The 24,084-nt window shown below is 52.3% G+C and overlaps 1 protein-coding gene and 1 long non-coding RNA gene across 2 annotated transcripts in view; one reads left to right on the forward strand and one right to left on the reverse strand.

Moving 5' to 3' along the window:
* The window catches only part of LOC127491338 (uncharacterized), a 101,005-nt gene extending 80,701 nt beyond the window's left edge, over positions 1–20,304 (forward strand). Inside the window, exons 6-7 of the long non-coding RNA XR_007919977.2 lie at positions 820–896; positions 18,288–20,304. This is a non-coding gene — a long non-coding RNA (uncharacterized lncRNA). The remainder of the gene's footprint in view (positions 1–819; positions 897–18,287) is intronic.
* The window catches only part of LOC100357827 (polycystin-1-like protein 2), a 99,086-nt gene that overhangs the window by 50,383 nt on the left and 24,619 nt on the right, over positions 1–24,084 (reverse strand). The window contains exons 6-19 of the mRNA XM_070062795.1: positions 21,346–21,575; positions 18,401–18,805; positions 16,225–16,302; positions 14,885–14,934; positions 13,113–13,230; positions 10,849–11,056; positions 10,180–10,300; positions 9,483–9,624; positions 8,366–8,542; positions 6,637–6,782; positions 5,770–5,967; positions 4,455–4,586; positions 2,239–2,421; positions 377–501 (exon numbers count right to left, since the gene is read on the reverse strand). Coding sequence (XP_069918896.1) covers positions 377–501; positions 2,239–2,421; positions 4,455–4,586; positions 5,770–5,967; positions 6,637–6,782; positions 8,366–8,542; positions 9,483–9,624; positions 10,180–10,300; positions 10,849–11,056; positions 13,113–13,230; positions 14,885–14,934; positions 16,225–16,302; positions 18,401–18,805; positions 21,346–21,575 — 2,313 coding nt within the window. The remainder of the gene's footprint in view (positions 1–376; positions 502–2,238; positions 2,422–4,454; positions 4,587–5,769; positions 5,968–6,636; positions 6,783–8,365; positions 8,543–9,482; positions 9,625–10,179; positions 10,301–10,848; positions 11,057–13,112; positions 13,231–14,884; positions 14,935–16,224; positions 16,303–18,400; positions 18,806–21,345; positions 21,576–24,084) is intronic.

Below are 24,084 nucleotides of genomic sequence, written 5' to 3' on the forward strand. Positions count from 1 at the left end.
CCAGTGTGTCTTCAATCCTCAGGCCCAGGGAGCAGTGGGCTGGGCAAACACGCCAGGGCATGGCATGCAGTGGGATGCTTCCGGTCACTCAGCCTCTGCACAGCTGTGACACTGTCTGTCACTCAGGATTCTTGCAGGTGGCTCTGACACTTGGCTTGGCTTTCGACTATTCTGTGTAAACTGCCATCATGCTGTGTTTGTGTGTGTGGCGGGGGACTTCCCCGGGTGGGCAGTCCTTCCCAGCTTTAGGTCTCTTTCCTTCTCTGATCCCCACAGTAGGCGCCTGGGCTCTGCCTGTCCCAGAGTTATGGGATGTGGTGTGGATGAACGAGGCTGGGGGAGGAGCCTCCTTGGGTGCACCCACGCAACCAGTTACCTGTTTGTGTACACGGAGATGGAGCGGGTGGCCAGCGTGGCGGGAAGGCCCCCGGGCAGCGTCCCCAGCAGGAGGGCAGTCTGCACATGCTCTGCGACTCCGAGCAGCTCGGGCACTGTGGCAGCCTGGAAAGGGAGACAGGAAACAATGCTGTGGGTGCTGACACGAGGCCAACGTGGGGCCTTCGGGGGGATCAGGGGTGTGAGGCGGAACACAGCCCTAGTGGGAGCGTGAAGAGCGGGCACTTGCAAAGTCAGACGCCTGCCTCTTGCCAACCTTGTCATCCTCACCACAAACACATGGGGTGGGTCTTCATTATCACCCTTGGCAGACAGGGAAATGCGGCACGGAGGACGAGTGACCAGGGATGCTACGCGGATGAGGGTCACAGCTGGGTGTGTGCCCTGAGCTGATGTCCTGTCTTGGCCCACGTCTGATTCCAGGGGAAATGGCCAGGCAAGGCCGCTCTGCAGACGTCACCTGCCCTGGACTCTGCTCCCCACCCCGTCCAAAGCCCCAGGTAAGATGCATTGCTGGGATTGCCAGGGCTGCTGTGAGGACGCAGGAAGGGTGGATGTTTGCTCAGAGCTGCTTTCTGGGCACAATTAGTGTGTGTGTGTGTGTGTGTGTGTGTAACTGTGAGTGTATGACTGTGTGTGCATGTGGGTGAACTTGAGTGCATGAAAGTGTGTATGTATGAATGTGAATGTGAGTTGAGGTCGGGAGCATGAGTGTTGAGCATGTATGAATGTGTGTAGGTGACCCTGAGGTGTGCAATCAGGGCACAGTGTGAGTGTGCAAGGGTGTGCCTGTGATTGCATGTGCGTGCATCTGAGTGTGTTGTGAGTTTGTATGGGAGTGTCTATGATTAAGTGTGTGAATGTGCTTGTGGGAGGGTACAAGTGGGTGAATGTGGCCACATGTAACCATGTGACTATGTGAGTGTGCACCCCCATGTCTTCAATCCCGTGTGTCCTTAGTTCTTCCCAAATAGACAGTGGCCCTGTGATAAAGTGGCAGCTAGAAGTGGGTTTGGGCTCCACCATGATGTTGTCCCAGGATGCCGCGTCCTTGGGCCCCACTGGGGTGCTGGGGCTGCTCGGGACTGTGCTGCCCTTGTGGCCACCTCTTTTCTTTTTTTTTTTTTGACAGGCAGAGTGGACAGTGAGAGAGAGAGACAGAGAGAGAAAGGTCTTCCTTTGCCGTTGGTTCACCCTCCAATGGCCGCCGCTGCAGCCGGCGCACCGCGCTGATCCGATGGCAGGAGCCAGGAGCCAGGTGCTTTTCCTGGTCTCCCATGGGGTGCAGGGCCCAAGCACCTGGGCCATCCTCCACTGCACTCCCTGGCCATAGCAGAGAGCTGGCCTGGAAGAGGGGCAACCGGGACAGAATCCGGCGCCCCGACCGGGACTAGAACCCGGTGTGCCGGCGCCGCAAGTGGCCACCTCTTTTCTAACAATGTTCTGTGTTCCTGGCTGAGTGAAACAGGGGTACCCAGCCTTGAAGGGGGTATGTGAGACCCCTCTGACTGCTGGCTGATCTGGGATGAGGCAGAAAGTGCCACTTTGCAGATCAGAACGTGGGGCTAGGAAAGTTGTGTGACCTGCCCAAGACACAGGCTCGCAAGTGACAGCAGCGGGGTTTGAACTCAAGCTGACTCGTTCCAGGGCACGAGCTACCTGCTCTACCACACTGCCTCCGGAAGCTCTGTTCTCAGAAACTTTTTCCAGCTCTCCAGGCAACACTTTAGCCTCTGTGCCTCAGTTTCCTCACCTACAAGATGAGACAAAGATCCACCTGGAAACACTGAGAAGTGGGGGTGGGGGTGGGGATGGGGTGGGGTCTGCATCTGGGACACTGACCTGGCTGCTGGTGAATGCTGTGGTCTCTTCTGGTCTGTTGCTCAGGGAAGCTTCCAGAACACTGCCCACCACCTGAAACAGGTCCTGGATGGCTGCCTGGTGCCTCTGGTCCTCAGGATGGGCCTTGGCACTCACCATCAACAGGGCCTCAGTGGCCTGTTGCAGAGCCCAGCTGGCCTCCCGCTAGATTTGCCCAAAGAAGGAAAAAGAGTGTGAGCCCCTGCCTGGGATTGGGAGTGCCTGTCTCAGTCAAGGGACAGGGGCTGCAGTGTAGGGGAGCAGGGCAGGGACGCATGCCAAAGAAGACCGGGCCAGAGCCGTCACACAGGCTGCCTGCATCCCTGACTTGAGGTCAGAGTCCCCCCACCCCCACCCCCATTACGAAGTTCTAATTGCCTTCCAGAGGGCAGTCTGGCCATCTCTGAGTCCATTCCAGAGTGCCTTGTACAGTGCCCTGCACATAGTAGGGATTCAATAGCATTTCTGATTGGAGGGATGGATGGGCAGGTGGATGAATGGACGGGTGGACAGGTGGATGGAGGATGGATGGACTGAAGGGTAGGTGAACAGATGGGTGAGTGGAGGATGGATAGGTGGATGGGTGAATGGCGGGTATGTGGGTAGATGGATAAGTGGATGGATGAATGGAGGGTAGCTGGGTGGGTGGGTGGAGAGTGGATGAATGGTGCTACACTTTGAACATGAACTCCCCAGCTGACAGAGATGTTTAAACTCCAGAGTCTATGTTGATGGTACTGTGAGGGTAGAAATGTAATTGAATTAAAGCAATGATGGTAGGGCTTTTGGGAAGTGATTAGACTGGGTTAGATTGCTAGGGTCGAGCTCCACGACCAACTCATGGTGGCTTCATCAGGAGTTACCACAGAGAGGACTGTGCTTCCTGTCTCACCTCCCTGTTCTTCCTCCACACGCATTCTGCCACCCTTGGCCATCATCAACACCTGACCAACGGGGCTGCCGACCTTGGACTGTGAATCTCCAAAACCATTGAGTGGGAACAAACATTTTCTTTCTTGCTAGTTGCTTCTCTCAGGTATTTATTAGAGTGATGAAAGGTTAACTAATACAAACAGATGGATGTAGGGTGGATGGACACAGCACTGACTCCAACTTTGTGAGCATATATGTACTTGTGACATTATTTGTTTAATGTGTGGCTGCCCCAGTTGTCTGAAAGTTCCCTGAGGGCAGAGACTGTCTGAGTGATTTCCTGCTGAGCTCTCCATGAGCTGCACAGCGCCTGGCACATACAGGACATCCAGGAAGCATTTGTTGCATGAATGAATAAAGAAATGGAAGGACTGAGGTGAGGGTATATACAGGTACAGGCAGTATGTCTGCAGGTGAAACAGGTGAACAAGTGGGTACAACAGAGATGTCATCAACAGCGCCGTGGTCCCTGGCTTCTGATGGGAGGACTTGAGGGGTATAACCTCCTGCCAGCCTGGGGGTGTGGATAGAGGGCAGTTCTCCCCTCCTCCTGTCATTATGGCTTCCCTTTCTAATCCTTGCCACCGTACCCCTACGAATGCAGTGTTGTAATTTGAGTTCTCCAAGAAGCAGAGGTCGAGTCAAGGATTTGAGAGAAAGTTGTTTATTTGGAGGTGATTCCAGGAAACATTGGCAGGGAGTTGGGGAGAGAGTAAGGGAGGGGCAAGAAGCCAACACAGAGAGAAGGATCAGGTCTTTTTCTAGGGCTCAATCCTGCTTAGGAGCTGGGGTATATGTACTGCAGCCCCATTTGTCACTGAGCACTGGATCAATTAGGCAGGTAGAATGACCCCTGGGGGTCAGAGAAGACCCCCAGAGAAACAAAGGCAGGAGCTGGCAGCTGAAGACCAGGCCGGGATGCACTGAATTGGAGGAGGGGGTAGGGTGTGCATGGGAAGGTCTGGACACATACTTGGCAACAGAGGATTAATTAGATTCAGTCACTCCCCGGAGTTGCTCTCCAGGGGTTGGGGGAGTGAGGGGGTGTGGGCAGAGAGGCTGTCACATTTAGCAGGAGACACGGGGCAGCTGGAAGGGCACCTTCCCTGTACCACCCACACAGGACCCTTGGAACAAAGGTGGCAGAGGTACTTGGCATTGGTCTCTGACTGTGTGGCGCTTTGATCCAAGCCCAGCTAGGCTGTCACCCACCCACTGGGAGTTGCATAACCTGTGGCCTGGCTCAGTGGCTGGGAACTACTCACCTGGGCTGCAGGTGTGAGCTCCTCACTATGGTGGGTCACCTCTCTCAGCACCTCAGCCAGCCCCTGCACCCTCTGCATGTCCTCCAGGCTGGCCGTGACCATGGACAGTGACCTCAGCACACTCTCTCTGACCTTGGCATAGGGGGAGAAAGGCAGAGAGAGGAAATGTAATTTCAGTGTCTCAGGGAAGTCATCGCAGAAAGATTTGGGTCAGAGGAGTGCCTGGGCTCTTCTGGGGTTTTCCCAAGCTCCGTAGGTATCCATTTGCCTCAAAGGATGCATGGGAAGCAGGGTCATGGCCTCCCGAAGATGCCCCTGTCTTAATCCCCCCAAACTGTGGCTATGCAGGTGGTAAAACCACTTTGCAGATTTCATTGTGGTAAGGATCCTGAGATGGGGAGATTGTCCTGGATTAACAAGGTGAGGCCAGCATAACCCACCATGTAATCCAAGTATCTTTGTAAGAGGGAGGCATGAGGGTCAGAGTCAGAGGCTGGTCTGTGAGGGTAGTTAGAGGCTGGGGAGAGGAGAATAGGAGGGGACTTGGAATATGGAGCAAGGGGCCAAGGGTCAAGGAAGGCAGGTGGCCCCTAAACGCTGGAAAAGCAGGAGGTGATTCTTCCCGAGAGCCCCCAGCCCTCTCACAGCCTTGCCCAGGCACCCTTGACCTAGGCCAGGTCACTTTTCCCCCTCTGAGTCCTGGTTTCGTCATCTTTACGAGGAAGAGGCCAGGAGCTGATATTGTGGCACAGTGAGCTAAGCTGCCACCTGCATTGCGGGCATCCTGCATCCGAGTGCTGGCTCCATCCCCAGCTGCTCCACTTGAGATCCAGCTCCCTGTTAATGCACCGGGGAAAGCAACAGCAGATGACTCAAGTGCTTGGGCCCCTGCCACCCATGTGGGAGACCAGATGGAGCTCTAGGCTCCTGGCTTTGGCCTGGGCCAGCCTCAGCCATTGTGGCCATTTGGGGGAGTGAATAGAAGGTCAATCTCTTTCTCTCTCCTCTTCTCCCCCTTCAAATAAATAAATCTTTTCCAAGAATAGGAAGAGGCTGGACTGACATCCTCTAAATTCCTTCCAGCCCCAGAAGCCTGTGTCGGGGTGTGGATGAGCAGAGGAAGCAGGTTATCAACAAAGCAGGCATTTTCTGTGTGTCACTCACTGTGAAGATGATGATCTTGAGCACTTGGGAGACACTAAAGGCTTCACCACCATCCACACGCCTGCCCCGTTCCCCCTTCCCCCCTTCTTCCACAGCGGCAGGCAGACCCTGGGGCCCAGGGGAAGAGCAGGAGGGGAGCCTGCCTCAGCACCTTCTGTCTGGCGTCCCTGCTCAGCAGCTGCCCAGAGCCCTGGCCCTGGCCCTCGTGGTTCAGCACAGAGGACACGGACTTGGCCAGGTGGAGAAGCTGCTCAGGGGCGCCCTCCTCTTGGAGAGTGGCGGTGATTCTCTCTGACACAGCAGCCGGGAAAGCCACGTCTTCCTCTACACGTGTGTCTCGGAGACCCACCTGATGGGGAAGCAGAAATATGCTCAGAAATATACTCAAGACCCTGCTGCCTGAACTCAGGGGTCTTCTCTGTGAGCCAGAGGGGACTAGAAGCCTTGGACCTGGCACAGAGCATCCAGAGGCCGGGGGCCGCTGGACCTGTCGGCACCAGGACCCCATGGCCACCAAAACCATGCCTTGGGTGATCCGTGGCTGCCCCCACAAAACTGTGCCCTGGGTGATCCGTGGCTGCCCTCCTCACTGCCCTTCTCAGCTTGTTCTCAGCCCTGTCTACGTTTGCTTGCTGTCTGCCCCGTGGCGTTTGCCCGGGGTTTTATCCAGGTTCTGCCTGGAGTTGCTGTTGGCTGATCTTGGTCCTCTTTTCCTGGGTTCTCTGAAGATGTGACACTAATCAGGGCAGGTCTTCCTGCTCTGCCCAAGTCCTCCTCCCAAGCCTCGCTCCCTACTCCTACTCTAGCTACTGAGTCACAGGGTCTGAAGGTAAAAACTGTGTCCCTTGTATCCTTGGCTGTGGCTCCAGGACTAGGCACGTAGTAGATTGCTCTACAAGTGTTTCTTGAATGACTCACTGGTGTATCTGGCCATGGCTTTGCTTTTCTTCCACTCAAGCATCTTTCTGGGTTGAGAAGTTTCCTCTGTCAGGAAACAGTGGTCACTGTCACCACCCACCTTAACCGTGGCACGTGTCTGTTGTCTCTCCCCCGCCTGATTGGTGACAGAAATGACCACTGTCAGCACAAAGCCATTGTCTTCTTTTCCAAGTGGCAGATACACCGATGGGAGGGTGGGGTCAGGGCCACAGTGGAGACAGGAACCTGGCAAAATGGAAACCAAGCGGTGAGATGGCATCTCCATGCCTCAGGCAGATTGCAGCCCACACAGGTAGAGCCAGGTTGGCTCTTCAAGGTGTGGCAGGCACTGGGGGCTTCCAAACTCTTGGTGAGAAGACAGTTACAGGGCCTGACCCACTGTCCTCCCTAAGTAACAGGCCGGGCTGGAACTTCAGAATAATTTTACTAAAATCCATGGAAAATTGAAGAGAGAATCCTCTTCCCCACATTTGCAAATTAAAAAAAGCAAAAACGAGTTTCCAAAAGAAGAAAAAGACAGGGTGGGGGGAGGAGAAGGAAAATACAGGGCAACAACAAAAACAACTGAAAAATCCACTTGAAACACAGCCAGGTTCCTGCAAAGCCCTTCCCAGGCTGCTCTGGCTAAATCACAGCCCTGGCATCTCTGTCTTCGTTTACCAGTTGTCTCTGTTTCTAGACTGCTCCACGGGGTCAAGGGCAGGCGCACAGCACAGAGCCTGCCACTCAGTCCATCTCTGTGAGAATTAATGAATGAGTGAGTGACTATCTTGTGCATCTTTAAGCGGAAGCCATCTGTGATTGGAGTGTGCAGACGATGCTGCAGGTACTGATCTGCAGTGAAAACTCAGTTTTCTGTGGTCACACGAGCGCTTTGGGCTGGCCTGGGGTGGGGTTACTGAAGACGAAATGGCCAGCTGGAGTTAAGCCAGCTGCCGCAGCCTCTCCCCCTGGGCCCTGCAGGTCTGAAGTGGAAGCTGCTCACTGCTCACTCTGCCTCAGCCTTTTCCTGCCAGGCTCCTACCTCCTCTCCACATCTCCTTCACAGGGTGCCCCACGACAACTGCACTCCCTCGGGTCTCAGAACAGCTTCCGTCCTCCCTGCTCTGGTCAAGGTGTCCAGTCCTGGTGGGGTCTGAGGCTGGATCCTGGGACTCTCGGCAGCACCCCCGGTGCCGAGGTTTGGAGGAGAGTTCTGATCGGGCCAGAACCCATCAGAGCCTGTGTGAGGGTCACCGCACGCCCAAGCCTATAGGAGGAGGGAGAGACTCCCACGAGCCCTCCGGGTCCTTGCCACCACCACACAGGAGAATAAACGCCATGCGGGCTGCTGCCCCGCCTCCCGCCTGTGCCCCAGTGCTCTCCTGGGCTGTGTGTTGTTACAGCGACGGGATGTGTGTGTATGTGGGGGAGACTGCAGGGTTTTGTGCTGTGTGAATGTGGTCTTTCATGGTTTCCACTTTTGATACTGCCCATTCCTGGCAAAGCAGGGCCCATCAAATTGTTGAAGGCTCTATGAACCAGACCCATCTCCATCTCCCTGGGCAGCTCCAGACTTCTGAGGGATGCTGTCTTGCAGTGGCCCATACGACCCTGCTAGGCAGCCTCGCCTCTTTCACCCTTACAACGTCCCTCAGCTGGCTTCCAGCTGTGGAGGAGCTGCTGGGACCTGCCTCTCCTGTCTGGGGTGTGAGGGCTGGGGAGCCCCCATCCTGGACCCTCGCCCATGCCTAGAACACATTCTCTGCAGCTCCAGAGAGGCTGGGACATGCCCAGGAGCTGAGGAGAGCAGAGTCCTCAGCCGGTACCTGATTCCAGGCAGAAGCAGTACTCCAGGTGGCCCCGGGCTACGGAGGCATTGCAGAGGATCGCGAAGCTTGTCAGAACGGTGCCCTCCTCTGGGACGATGGCACAGGCGGGCACCCCGGGGGCAGGCAGAGTGCTGATCACGTAGGTGTCCTCCCCATAGGAGCTCCTGCTCAGTGCTGGGGTGAGAAGGCAGGTCAAGCTGGGCGAGCTGTTTGCTCAATGCAGATTCCCAGGCCCTTAGCCCGCCCCGGAGCCTCAGACCTCTCTGGGAGCTCTGAGGCAGGCCCAGACATCTGCATATTCAATACCACACCCCCCCCCCCATGCAGAGGGCCCCCAGGTCTCTGAGAAAGTGACAAAGAAAAGAATCAGAGTCCAGCCTGAATCCCAGGTCTGCCTTCACCTCACACTTGACCTTTTTGAGAGTCAGTTCCTCAACTGCAACACAGGGCTAAGAATAACGTCCTGAGGAGGGAGTATGGGGGTACTTAAAAAACTTAGTGGGAAATGGAATTAAAAGTTTAATTTGGTGGAAAATTTTTAAAATACTGTATATTTCCCACGAACTTTCTGAAGACCCCTCATATGCATGGGTTTCAAAAATTTTTGCACCAAAATAAACTTATCTTTCTAGGCCCCTCCAACCCTGGGGTGAGCCCACAGGTGACCCGCACAGCACCCATATCACCTGGGTTTTCAAGAGCCATGGGTGCCTGGAAGAGCCAGGAATAAAGAGAATCTCCATCAGTTATAGTTAATCCTGTGGCAGAGACTCAGAAGGTTTGGGGTGGACCTAGGAGTGAACTGAACTAGTCAGTTATCATGGTGGGGGGTGGCCTAGGGCCACTCTGGGACAGAGAGGCAATCCTTCCCCAAAAGCAGGGCTTGCAGTGAATGAGAAGCACTGAGTCAGCCCTGCAGGAGGAGCAGGTGTGGGCCTCTGCCCCGGTGTTCCTCATCCTGCGTTAATAACAGTTCTGTGGCTGGTGTGTGTTATACCCCATGAGAGGCACAGAGAGCATAACCCCTGTGCCTACAGTCTCCCTGGTCGAGAGTGGAAGGAGTGGGAGTCAGGCCAGGGCTGCCCCTGTCCCCACACAATGTCTCGGCTCCCACCTGTGGCTCTGACCCGGATGACGTCTCCCCAGGTTTGCAGGGCTGAGCTGTTGAGCTGTAGCGTGGAGGTGTTGCTCTGAAGGAGGGTTAAGGACCTCGGCCAAAATCCTCGCAGTCTGCAGGCGGTGGGGAGGGGCTTGGCCTGAAAGAGAACATGGCCCAGGGCCTCAGCAGGACCGGGCTGCCGACCCCTTAGCCGGCCTTCCAGATGGACTGACAGACAAGCGACAGGAAGGCGACACCTGCTTCCCTGTAGGTCGGCCAGAACAGCACATCTCCAGGCTCTTTAAGGTGTGTGTGAGAGGTGAGCGGCCTCATTAGGGGAGCGAGGGAAGGCAAAGAGGTGGGTTGGAGAGGCATCTAGCCTCCTGTGGGGAGCCCTGGAGTGTATGTCACACCACAGAACTCTGCTGACACAGGAGCAAGGCGTCTGGGCTCCCAGACTGACATGTCCATTGGTTGTTGGTCAACGGCCACTCATGGGGGTTGGGGGACTCGGCTGGGCTACCAACAGCGTCAGCTGCAGTGGCTCCCTATGGCCCCTGCTCCCTTCCTCTGTGGCAGGACCCCAATACCCACCCCCAGGGCACAGCTCAGAGGGGAGCTGACCTGTCCCTGGCTCAATACTGGGCACGTGACATGGCTGGGCCCTCAAGGGGGAAGGTTTCTGATTCTGAGTGGCTGCCCATGTCCTCACCTGCTCCGACGAGGTGCGGTCTAAATACCAGCTGAACGTGGCCACCGGGGCGTCGTCTCCCATGGTGACCCTGAGCAGAAGGTCATCGTTGGCATCCACTGGCCCACAGTTGTGCTCGCAGCTGCGAGGGGGCAGAGGACAGAGTGAGGAATCTCCCTCGGGCATGGGGACCACTGCCTGGCCATCTGCCTGTTCCTCTAAGTCTTGTGAGAGGGCAGGACGTGTCCTTCTCCTAAACGGAAGATGGAGTAAAAGCCACTACTCCTGCTCCAGCCGAAGCTGGGACGTAGCCTTGGCCGTGACCAGGGTGTGAGCTGTGCCCTAAGTTCCCGTCCTACTCACTTCTAGGCCCTGCCCACGCTTCCACCTCCTTCCTGCGCCTCTTCTCCTTCATCCTCTGGGATGCCCTCACTTCTTGGTTACTCTGCCTGTCCCCTTTGCTCGCTCTGTTCCCTCTCCACTACCCCCGTACCCCTTCACATCTTTGCTGAGCCCAGCACCAGAGGGGAATCTTCTCTGGGACAGGGGCCCAGGAGCAAGCTCTCTCCCTTCATTCCTTTCTGCATCATCACTGACCCCCAGGGAGGAGCCCTGCAGTCACAGAGATGGGGCTGCTCTGCCCATCCTGCAAATGGCAGTAACCCCAGAGGACTGTGTCCTGTGCCCCACCTGATCCGAGGCCTTAGCTCCGGGGGAGCAGACACGTAGAGGCACTGCTCCACCTCGTGCTCCACCTCCTGGCCCCTCTGGATGGCCAGGTGTAGGGTGACAGCTGAGCCAGGTGGTGGCAGGCAGGGCGGCGGGACCACCAGCTCCCTCCGGTCCACATGGAGCAGGCGCTTCTTCATGCAGTCTCTCCACTGAGCCCAGCAGTGCCCTGCAAGGGAGACGGGCAAACACCATTCTCATCAGGAACCCAAGTTTTGCGCGTGTGGCTACCTTCTGGTTCAGGAGCTTTAGAGGACAGGGGTCAGAAATACCAACAGGAGCTATAAACAGAGATCTTGATTTCTAAGGAGTGCTGGGAGAGGATGCCTGGGGGCAGGTTGCTGCTCAGGGAAAACCTGCAGCGGGGCTTGGCTGGTGACTGGCACTGGTGCTGGGGCGGCCTTGTAGCAGGAGAGAGCTCCATGCGGCTTCTCAGCCTGGTGCCACTGCCTCTCTGTCTAGGGCCCTGTGTCCATGTGGGCTACTACAGGGTCGTCCCCTGCTTATGTTAGCAGCTCCACAGATTTCTACAACTCTATTAGTTGATATTTATCCACCAACACCTCACTCCTTACCACCTCCAAGGTGTGTCAGGAGTCAGGCCCATCAGCTCAGTCACCTAAACACAGCTTTTTTAAAACAAATTATTCCTATTTTTATGTATTTGAAAGGCAGAGAGAGGGAAAAAGAAGTCCTGAAGGGTGGTGGAGAGAGACTGATCTCCTATCTGCTAGTTCATTCCCCAAGTGCCTACACCAGTTGGAGCTGGGCCAGGCTGGGCTGAAGCCAGGAACTGGAAACTGAATCTGGGTCTCGCATGTGGGTGGCAGGCACCCATGTCGTGTCCACCAGTTGCTGACCCCCAGGGTGTGCATTAGCAGGACACTGGGATCTGAAGCAGAGCTGGGACTTCAGCCCAGCCACTCTGATATGGGATTGTAGGCTTCCTACTAAGTGACGCCTTAACTGCAGTGTAAAATGCCCAGCCCTAAACTCTACTCTTGTGTTCTCTGTATTCAGATAATAAGAACTAATATTCAGAAATATGTCATCACCATGCAGCAGTTAATGTCACAAGCCCTGAAATTTTGTATGACTTTTGACACACTCTCTCTGGAAATTTATTTGTGAAAGTAACCACAGATAGAAATAAAGATTGAACTGTAAGGATGTTCATGACAGTATTGTTTATGAAGGCAAACAAACTTAAGTATCCAGGAAGACAACACAGATAAATGAAAGATCATACATCCCCAATGGTCTATTATGCAGCAGTCATGAAAATCAGAAATGCACCGTGACAATAAAATATGCAGCATATATGAGGGATTTTCAACAAGTTAATGAAAAATGTGTATCATCTTTTAATACCATTTTCCCATGAACTTTTAAAAGTACTCTCATAGTGTTCAAATGAAAAAAAAAAAAAAAGGGAGGGGGAGGTATTGTGGTGCAGCTGGTAAATCCTCTACTGGAGACGTGTGCATCCCATATCAGAGTGCAGGTTCAAGTCCCAGCTCCTCCACTTCCTATTCAGCTGCCTTTAGTGTGTCTGGGAAGCAGTGGATGATGGCCCAAGTGCTTGGGCCCCTGCCACTCAGTGTGAGAAACCAGGAGAGAGTTCCTGGCTCTGGCTAGGCCCTGCTCCAGCTCATTTTCTTTCTCCCTCTCTACCTTTCAAATAAATAAACTAGAAAAAAGGATAACAGTACAGTGTGTATGACTTTTTTGTGTGTATGACATTTTATTTCCCAAAGTTGTGTGTGTAGCCAGGATGTATCCCTATAACAAGCAGGACACCTGTTTCTAAAAGATGAGCAGCAGGGCTGCCGTCTTGGTCACTGGAAAGTGCCCGGCCCCTAGCCTCTTCTGCTCACCCCAGTGATAGATGACAGGGTGGGGGAAGGGAGGAAGCCACCCCAGAGTGGTGCATTTGATAGCATGCATTGTTGGAATTGCCAGCACATGATGATCATAAAAAAGCAGGCTGACTTTTAAAGTTGTCTTATTTTTAAAAGAATTCTCTATAATCCCTTGTCTCCCAAGCTCAGGGCCACCCTGCCCCCATGGTTGGCTTCCTCCCATTTCCATGGCACTTGCCATGCCATGGCAGGCGCAAGCTACACAAAGTGCCAGGCTTAAGTAACGTCATTGTGAAGATTAAGAAAACTGCAAAATCTGATCCCCTATGAGATAGGACACGCCGAGAACTCCCACACACCTACCACATGACCAGTGGAATCGTAAATCCTCCACGTTGTCAGGCCAGCCCAGGGTCACGGTTGTGAAAGGATCCACGTATATACCAGGTTGAACATACACCTCCATGCCCTCCTTGCCATTCTGCAGAAAAATCATGCACTGGTGAGACACCCTGCACGGCTAACTCAGCTGTAGAGCAAGGGGCATCAATAGTGGCCACAGCGTAAGGCCTGGAGGAGACAGACCCTTGCTGATCCACCTGACTCCCCTTCCTGGGCTGTGGAATCAGGACCTCTGGGTGAGTAACTTTATACCAAGTGTGGCTCAGGGTCCACCGTGCATTCAAGTGCAGCAATAGAGGTCATCTGGGCCCGGGCCCTGTGCCTGATGCTTACAGATACAGAAATAGAGACCCAGACCCTGCCCTGAGGTTCTATAGGGAGGACAGGCCCAGAAGCCAGCTGCTAACTGCTACAGCAGAGGGGGACCCAGGGAGTTAGGAGACTTATGAGAACCGAGCAGAGAGGCAGAAGGTGAGGAATGTAAGCCTGGGGCCACCCACATTCCACACTCTAACCTCTAGCCAGTTCCTGGGCCTCTAAACTGTGCCTCCCAGGGTTGGAGAGCATCTGGTGCCTGGAGCTGCTGTGGATTCAATCTGCCTAAGGCAGTATCTCGAAGAGGCAGGGAGCAGAGCTGTGTGGCTCACAAACGGGATGGCAGAGTCGGGAAGCTCCTGCAGAGGATGGTCTTGAGACCAGAGGGGAGCAAGGGTTAGCTGGGGGACAGCAGAGAGCCCGCAGGCTCTAGGAAGAGGGGGTAGTGGTGTACACCGGAGACTTCTGCTGGGACCCATCAAGCGGCTCAGGCCTACTGCTTAAACCTGCAGGGCCTGGCCTGCAATAATGCAAACTCAACCTGAAATGGCTTCCCAAAAATGCAAACCTGAAAGCCATGTGACTGGGCCTCCAGCAGGCTCCAGTCTGGGTGGTTTTTAGCCACAGGCCCTTCTCATCCTGCCCTGCCAGGAAGCTCTCATTCTGTTTTATCTTCAAGTCCGCTTATACAGGTCACCTCTTGAGACCACATCTGCCAGGCCACCCTCTGTAAGTTGCTATCCCTGCACTATCCTTTTGGTTCCTGTTAGATGCTGAGCATACATGCTTGCTTTATGCTAATTTGCTTGTTTAACCTCACCCACTGAGCTCCCAGAAACAGGACCATGTCTGGTTATTTACCATTGCATTCCTAGCCCTAAGACCACACCGCGAGTGCAGCAGGTGCAGAGTAGGTCTCTGTCATTGAATAATGCACGCATGGACAATTTCAACAGCAAAGTGCTAAGGATTCAGTTGTGTTTTAAAAACTAAAGTACTTGTGCAGGTTTCCCATGAGCATTAAGGGCTACATGGTTCCATCTCAGCACTGTTTGAGTTGCCTGCAGCAAATGTCAATAGCTTGTCCTGTCTTCATCATTTAGCTAGAAATATTTTCCAATTTTCTCCTCTTTGACTCACTGTTTTTTTTTTTTTTTAAGAAGTGTGCTGTTTCATTTGCACAATGACTAAGAGATGACTGCATAAGCTAATGGCTTGCTACCGACTTACAATCCTGTTACAGGTAGAGAATGTGTTTCTTTTCACTTCAGTCCTTTTGGGCTTCTTTTCAAGTGGAAGAAGCCTTGGGAGTTCCCAGTGCCCTGGCTATCAGTACAGACACATCAAGACTCAAAGCTAAACCAGAGTGCTTGCATATCTTGTGCTTGTGACGGTAAATGTTTAAGAAAGATACTCACACTCTCTTCTTTGGTACTTATTCGAGATGGTTCTTGGAGACCGGATGGCGCTGTGAACACAGTGAGAATGGGCGTTTATCTTTGGTGGATGAGTTAGGAAAGTCATCTAGAGGCAGAGCCAGCAGTCATGCTGAGGGTGCCCCAGGGGTCTCAGCCTGTCTTTGGAAATGGCTTAGGGGGAACAGAGGGCATATTTAGGTCATAGGGGAATGAGTCAGAAGCAAAACCAGCACGTCCACCACCAGGGCTAAAGAGAGAGCTCATTAATAGTTGAGGAAGTGGCAGCTGCTGCAGGGCAAACACAAGGCTTGGAGTCAGGCAGGTGCACCTGTGTGCTGCTCATGTCGCCTGCAGACTGAGGGGTGAGGTAAGAGCCCCGGCGGGCAGCATTTGTAATTCCCAGGGTGTAAATATTCCCAGGGTGGACAGCAAGCTGCCTGTGTAGCCGAATGCAGGGGGGAAGAGTTACGATGATTCTTTCTGAGTTGCCTCATCTGTGTGAAAGATGGCAGGTTATCTCTGTTTCTCAGCTCCCGGAGGAGTGCCTGTGTGCTGTGTGCACTAGTGCTCTGTAAACTATGCATCTGTGAAGAGTGGGAGTGTGCCAAGAAATAAGGGAAAGGCACACTTAGTTGATATGCTCTGAAGATATTTAAGTCATATGATTAGTGTCTAATTAAAGTGCTTCGATTAAGTTGGCTCTTACAGGTGTTCCATGTGAGTCACTAGGGCCTAGTGAATTGGATATGTTAAGATCTGGGTACCACTGAGTTTTAAAGAATGCTTTCCCAGTGAAGTCTCATGCACACGGTAACTTTGAAGGTATTATGGTTTGAATAGGATTTGGCTTTCCAAACTCCTGCAGACATTGAAATGCCAAAGCCTATGCCACAGTTGATGGATTCACGTTGATGGATTGTAGGTGGAGAGTTGATCTGGGCATCTGGGAGCCAGGGCCTGTGGGAAGTTTTGAGGTCGCTGGGGCCTTGCACTTGGAAAGTGATGCTCACAACAGGGCTGGGTGGATGAGCCTCCATATGCTGTGTTCTGCCCTCAGACTAATGGGGCACATGACCTTGGCCTGTGAACTTCCAAACCGTAATCTGCAATAAACCTTCCTTCCTAAGAAGTCCCTCTCGGGTATTTTAAAGTAACGAAAGGCTGACAGATGCAGAAGGTCAGCATAATTTCACTGCATGCATTGTTCCCCCTTTAGAATAACCAGGGAGCAAGGCACATCTTCAAAGCCCTGTTTGATGGGCCCCTCACTAGGTCCCAGGTGACAGTAAGGCCCTGGAATCCTGGGGAGAGGTTTTATGCCCCTTACAGAAACACCTTGCCTGTGACTGTGACATTCCCGACTTCCAAACTCAAGTTTGAGAAGGCATTCCTCACCAGCACAGTGACCAGGAAGGTGCCTGTAGGGCAAAAGGCAGACGATTAGGGCCTTGCTGTCCAACCTGCACTGAGACCAGTCACCCGGCTTCTGCTTCTCCAGGTCCCTGATGCCAGGGTCTGGACCTTCCACCCTCAGCATTTAATGAGCCCCCACTGTATGCCAGGCTCAGGGCAAGACTGGGGCTACAGAGGTGAAGGAGCATGGTCCCTGTCCCCTGTCTTGGTCTTGTTGTCCAGTAGACACACATGGACACATAGGACAGTAAGTGCTGAACCCTGGTAGGAATCAGTGTAGGGGCATTGTGGCCAGGGGTGGGCTCACTTCAACCGTTCATTGGCTGGAGCTGGAGCTAGAACTAAATTTAAGAGCTGGGCGGTGCTAGGAATCAGATCAGATTGGGGATTCCAGCAGAGGGCAAGACAGGTCAGATCTGTAAAAGGATCAAGAGTGGAGAGGGAGGGGGACGTGTGGTTAGAAGGTCCATCTGCAGGTGCTGCTAATGCCTGGGTCTCCCTTCCCTTCTCCCCTGTGGCAAAGCAGTAGTGGGCGGGTGCTGCCTTCTTCTGTCTCAAGTCCAGAGAAGGGCCTCAGAGGAGACCCTTCCTTGGGAAGCTTGGTGTGAGTTCGAGGTTGGGGACTTCCATGGCCAGGTCACTTAACGCCTACCCTTGAAGGAATGATCTAGGGCCAGGGGCTGGGGGCTTGGGAGGTGGAGGATGGGGACAGAGAGCCTGAGGGAGCAAAGAGCTGCATTTCTGCACCTGGGAGAATGAGCGTTGGTTGGTTTTAAGCCTAGGGATGGGTGAGAGTTTTCTATGGACCGGATGGAGGCCTTGGAGAGAGAAGGTTTGGGGAAAATGAGACTCCCACAGAGTGGGAGGTGGTCCAGGAGAAGCAGCATCTGGGAGGCAGTAGGCAGCTTTTTGAAGAGAGACACCATCCTTATCCCACGGGCTGTTGTCTAAGAGACCCAGCAGGGGGCCTCAGGAACCCGTAGAAGCTGCTATGGAGAGGCAGCTTCAAACACCTGCTGGCCCCGGGAGCCAAGTGCAAACCGCCAAGTGCAAACAATCCTGGTCCATCCTCCTTCCCTCCCTCCACTCCTTGGCCCCTGGAGTAATTCAAATCTCTGGGTCTCAGGGGATAAGGGGTAGAGTCTGCTTATCATCTAAGAGTGAGCAAAGAAGCCAGCAGCAAGGGCTTCCCCTTACCATTATCTGAGCAGTGGGAGACAAAGCCGTCCACACGTGGATTATGGCCTCCATGGTGTGTGGGCTTTCCAGTTTTGGTCACCTCTGTATTCTCCCTGCCCCAAGCTGGACCCACTGGTACTTGGCAAGGTCCCATGGTTTTCTCCTCAAATCTGTTATTGCTGCTGCTGTGTCTTTTGCCCAGGTCCCTGCTGAGAGCATGGGATGCCCACACCTGCCCAGTCTTACTCCCCTTCTGACACACCTGTGAGAGGCAGGGGATCTGTCAGCAGGGCCCTGGGCAGGCTGGAGACCCTCTCTACCTTCACACTGCTCCTTCCAGCTATGATGCTCATGTGCACTGGGACCTCCCCCCCTGGCGGTGCCTGTCAGTCTGTCCCCAGCCAGCACCCTCAGGACTGACTTTGTCTTTCTCTCCCTCACCCTTCCGTCTTCACCTCTCTCTCCACCCAGGGCAAGGACTGCAGTTCCTTTACCACTCTCCTCTAGAGATGTTGGGGGAAATCAGAATGCACCGCTCTCTCCCACTGGTTCTCAGTGGGTGGTTTGCAACCCCTGCACCCCCCAGGGACATTTGGTAAGGTCTGGAGACATTTGGGCTCTCATGACTTGGGGCATTGGTGCTACTGGTATCTAATAAGTAAGAGCCCATGTCCTCCAGTGCCCAGGACTGCCCCGACTAGAACAAGGAATCATCCAGCCACCAATGCCAGAAGTGCGGAAGCTGAGAACCCTGGACACTGTAAGTCCCATGGGGGCAGCCATCTCTGACTCTTCCTCTTTTGTGACCCAGGCTGGATGCTGTGAGCCATGTGCATGTCTGGGTCACACTGGGTAATGGACAGACATCAAGCACGAACGGGAAGAGGAGGGAGATTTGGAAGGGGAGCGGCCAGTCCCAAGTACCTGCCATAGGAACTGCTACACGGTAAGTGCCATGTGGCTCCCTGAAGCTCTCTTCCTCATGGGAGAAGGTGGCACTGGGTCCTGCCACCTCCAAGGTCACCTCCTCGGGGGTGCCACGAGCCACGGAGACGTTGATCACTAGGTCCTGTCCGAGCTCCAGGTGGTCGGAAGTCCAGGAGGCCTGCAGCCCCGACAGCGGCTCCAGGAGATGGACGGTGATGTTTCTAGAGGGTGCAGAGGTGGTGGTGTTGCTGGTGGCTCGGAGCTCCAGGTGGTGCACCCCAGGGCCCAGCAGTGCCTGGGCGTCCCTGTCCAGGGTCAGGTTGTAGGGTAGTGAGCCGCTCTGGGTGCTGGATTCAGCCAGGGTTTCGTTACCCAGAAGCACAGTGAAAGTCATTTCTGTTCCTAGGTGGGATAAGAAAAACGTAAGAATGGTGGTAACAGCCCTGACGCTGAGTGTGCTGGTGCAGATTCCGGAGGTAGTCTTGGGTATGGACACAGATATCAGGCAGAGTGTAAGCCCCTGCCCAGGCACTAACAGTGAGCATCTCTGAAGTTTGAGTTAATGAAGGACTTTTTTTTTTTTTTTCTTTCTGGGATCACCTCTGTTTCTTTGCGTATTGCAGTTTATTTATACAGGTCATGTATCTCTGGTGAACTTAAAAGTTTGTGTTAAAAACAAAGCTTTTGGTTGCCAGGGCTATCCTGCAGTGTGGGTGTGGGAAGCTGGGGGAGAGTTGGGAAAGGCACCACCCTTGTGGACGGGGGCGGGGGCTGACGCAATGCCCAGGAATTAACCCCCACCTCATTTTAGTGGGGCTGCAGGGGAAGCTGTTTTCTTCACTCTGCACTGGTGACCGCCGAGACCCCGCTAGCATGAGCACACATTCTCCCCACCCGCCATCCACTTTAGGATGGGGTCTACCTCATAGTTTGGAAATGGTTGGTCTAACTGGAGGCCAGCTATTGTGGTTGACTCTTGAAGATTGATTTAAACCAACAAATTAAGACTCTTTCAAATAGATCTGTGATGATAATATTTCTTGTTTGGATGATGATGGTGGTGACGATGACAGTGATGATGATAATGGTGATGATGGTATTAGCTCCTTGAGGTCAGAAACCTTGACTTTCCTGTTTCAATTGTATTTGCAGCAGGAATAAATAACCAGAGGACTATTTTATATTACCCCAGATGCACGTGTCAGCTGGTGGGAACAGACAAAAGCCCCATAGCACCAGGTGAAACAACAATTATAGCTCCATTAAATTGGTGCCGGAGTGAGGCTCCCAGTGGTGCGTGAGGTCAACTGAGTAACATCCTTGAGTCCACAGCTCTGTGCTGTACCACTGACATCAACAGGCCTCTGTCCAGATCTCAAACTGGACCTCTGCCTCACTGAAAGATGCTGCGCTGGGTGAGGATGGCTCTGAGCCAGGAGGGTCTCCACTGAGACAAGGGGCAGTTTTTAAAATAACAATGGAAATGGCAGGGCAATGACCGACAGTCAGAATGGAGGTTCTAATGAAATCAGAATGAACACTGTTGGCCAGTCAGAATGGACACTGACCAATCAGAAAGATGCTGTGACCAACCAGAAAGGACACTGTGGCCAATCAGAATGGCCCCTCACCATAACAGCTGGTACAGCTATACCAGTGTGTTTAGCCCAGTATCAGCCCTTACTGGGACACCATGGCTGTGCCAAGCTGGTTGCCACCGGCTGCTCTAAGAAAAGCTCAGGCTTCCCTGGTGGCACTCCTGGACTCCCTCATTCTGTTCAAACTCCTCCCACGAGCAGATCCTTGAGATCTACTGTGGCCATGCACAATAGGGCCTCGGAAAAGCCAGGAGCTCTTACTACAAGCTGCTGACCTTGTGACTTTGAGAATACCTCTGAACCTTTCTGTGCCTCCATGTCTTCATCAGTGAAATGGGAACTGGTGTAAGTGTTTTTCAAAAAGTTCATGGAAACTAGAATGAAAAGATAAGTTTATTTTGTGCAAAAACTTTGAAATTCATGTGTACAAAGGGAATTTCAAGAAGTTCACAGAGATTGAGTCTTATGGAAAAGTAGGGGGCAGGTGTGTGGCCCAGCTGTTGGGTTGCCTGTGTCCCATATTGGAGTGCCTGTGTTTGACATGTGGCTTTGCTCCCGTCTCTCAATTCCTGCTGGTGTGAATCATGGAGTCAGAGGTGGTAACTTGTGATTGGGTTCCCGCCACCCAGGTGGGAGATGTGGGTTGAATTTCCAGCTCCTGACTTCAGCCTCTGGACCAGGAGTGTTGCACATACTGGGGAGTGATCAATGAGCAGATGGGAGCCCACTGTCTCTCTCTGGCCATGTCTTTCTTTCTCTTTCTCTTTCTGTCTCTGTCTCTGTACTTCTCAAATAGGTAAATAAATACATTTAAATGTATTTATTTTAAGGAGGGGAATAGAGAGAGAGAGAGAGAGAGATCTTCTATCTGTTGGTTTACCCCCTACATGGTCACAACAGTCCCATCTAGACCAGGCTGTAGCTATTAGCCAGGAACTCCATCTAGGTTTCCCTTGTGGGTGGCAGGGACCCAAGTACTTGGGCCTTCTTTCACTACCTTCCCAGGTACACTAGCTGGAAGCCAGATTGGAAGCAGAGTAGCCAGGACTCAAGCTGGCACATCAATATGGGATGCTGGCATTCCAAGCAGCAGCCTAACCCACTGGCCACATGTTAAACACTAAAGTTGCCTTTAAATTCCATTTGCATGATCTTTTGGAAGTACCTTTGTATGTACTGAGTGGGTCTGTAAACATAAAACATTTACAACAGAGTCTGCCACACACTAGATGCTAAATAAATGAATCAATGGTAGCTAAAAAACCAACTCAGTAAGTGATCCCCGCTATTACTGATGAAAGCCTGGGGGTTTCAGAGACAGGTGGCCCAGTTCCACATACTCACCTCCATCGAGCTCCACCTGAATCCACAGAGGGTCCCCAAAGACAGCCCTGCAGACAGGAACGGCTCCTGACTCGGACAGGCCAGAACAGCCCGTGACCCTGAGCCTCCCGGTCTTGTCTCTCAGGATCACCTGCTTCTCAGCTGTCACGTGCCACTCACTGGTCGTGCACTCGGCAAACACGGTGAATTCCCCAGGAGACGTGAACTGGTGGGTCACGCTGCTGGACAGACTGTGGGCCACATTGAGAAGCATGGCCAGCGTTAGGGAAATGGACACACACACACACACACACACACACCTCCCACCTCCCAGGCTGTGCAAAGCTGAAGAGATGAAGGAAAAGACACACCTAGCTCTCCCCGCAGTGAGGCTTACATAGAGCGGCCGGGAGCAGATGGGGACGGTAGAAACAGCACCCATCAGCCAGGTGAGCACATACTGGCTCCAAGTCCCTTTTCTGTCATTTTATCCCTCTGGGGCCCACACAGCCTCCCCTCTCTGTATCTTCGTGCTCCATCTGTAAAGTACTATCTTTCTCAGCTGTATTTCCCCCTCTGCAAAATGGGATCATTTTTAACATGGCAAAGGCTTTGCGCACTAAACTGACACATATGCTGTGACCCTGAATGGCAAACAGGCAGCTCTGAAGACTGAAATGACACCGGGAGCCATGCTCAAAGATAGCAAGTCAGAGCACCTGCTGCCAATCTGACTGGGCTGGCCACCTGTTAAAAAAATTCATTAAAAATCCCACATTTTTCTGGAGGATTTTAACAAGGCCCAGAACCTTCAGAACATATTATTCAAGATGTCTAAACACCATCCAAACTTCTTGATATACCAAATGTCAAGGGAAAATATAGTTCATAAAATTCAGCCTTGAGATGACTCAGATGTTAGAATTATTGAAGACTTTAAGTTGGTGATAACCATACTTCATAAAGTAAAAATAAACCCTCTCGAACCCTGGCTGCTCTCCTTCCAATCCAGCTCCCGGATAGTGAGCCTGGGAAAGCAGCAGCAGATGGCCCAGGTGCTTGGGCCCCTGCACCCACATGGAAGACCCAGAAGAAGCTCCTGGCTCCTGGCTTCAGACTAGCCCAGCTCCAGCCATTGTGGCCATTTGAGGAGTGAACCAGCAAATGGATGAGCTCTCTCCCTCTGTCTGTCTGTCTCTCTCTCTCTAACTGCCTTTGAAATAAATAAATAGTTCTTAAAAAATAAAAAGTGAGAAATCAGTCTCCCAAATTAAAAAAAAAATTAACAACACAGTACCTGAAATAAAACATTCATTGGATGGGTTCAATAGCAGAATAGAGATGGTGGGGGAAAAGATAGTGAACTTGAAGATAGATCAAATTACCTGCCTGGAGAATCAGAATAAAAATATCAAAATAATAAAAGGAACAGAATTTCAGCTGCAATATTAAAAGGAAAAGGCCTAATGGAGCATTTGAGAGAGGAAAGAGGTTGGTATAGAAAAATATACTTCAGGAAACAATGGCTAAAAACGTATGACATTTGACAAAATACACAAATTTAGAACAGATTTAAGAAGCTCAGAGATCCCCTAAACAGGGAGGAAAAATCTTAAAACTACACCAGATCAAACTGCTGAAAACCCAAAGTGAAATAAAAAAAATTAAAATTAGTGAGAAATAAATGACACATCAGGGAAACAGTTATCTGAACCACTGTAGCTTTCTCACCAGATAGCACGGAGGTCAGGAGACAGGGAAACACCACTCATTTCCACATTTCTGAAGGAACATCAGCCCCGAATTCTAGACCCAGCACAAATGTCTTCTGGGAGTTAAGGCAAAATAAAGATGTTCTCAGAAAAACTAGAATAATTTGTAGCTAGAAAAACTCTGGAAAAAATGCTAAAGGAAATTCTTTGAACTAAGGAGAAATGAAACAAACGTGAAGGAATCTTGGAGCTCTGGACATGCAGGAAGAGCAGGAGAAAGGCAGATATGTGGGTAAACGCGTAGACCGGATTGCTCTTGTTGAATTCTATAAGATCTGTATGGCTTTGAGAAGGGCTTTACGAGGTACGTGAATATCGCACACGACTGTGTGTGACAGTCGTAACACACAGCTGGCGATAAAGGAACCTGGATGCAGGTCAGCCTTCAGGATTTTACCTGAAGAGGCACAAGCTCACCTCTGCCCACACTGAAAAGCTGAGGACATGGGTCGTAATCCGTGCAGCAGCTCCCGAGAAAGAACGCAAAGGGGCACGGCCCACACCAATGCATCAGGTGAAACTGAAGATTAGAGACATTCACATAATGTAAAAGGAGGTAGGAAAAGGGAGCAGAGAGAAAACACGTGGAGGAGGCCAACAAACAGATAACAACAGCAGACCCACATCTGGCTATGTCAGCAACTGCATTAATTATAAATGGTTTAAACACATCAGTGATTATGCCAGCCTGCATTTAAATAACTAAAACCCTATCAAAGCACCGCCTTAAATATAGGGATATAGTTAGATTAAAAGAGTGGAGATATATCAGCAAACAGTTACCAAAGGAAAGTTGGAGTGGGCATTGTCAAATCAGACCATGTGGATTACAGAACAAGGGAACAGTCATTCTCTAAGGAAACAGCAAAATTCGGTCTGTCTCCCAGCGATCTCCTTGGAAGAGGCACTTGCAACTCTGTGCCAAATGGAATCGCCCAGGACCAACAGGCAGAGAAACGGTTCTTTGCTGGTTTCTGTCCTAGGCATC

Source organism: Oryctolagus cuniculus, chromosome 18 (assembly GCF_964237555.1).
Source record: "Oryctolagus cuniculus chromosome 18, mOryCun1.1, whole genome shotgun sequence".
Lineage (NCBI taxonomy): Eukaryota > Metazoa > Chordata > Mammalia > Lagomorpha > Leporidae > Oryctolagus > Oryctolagus cuniculus.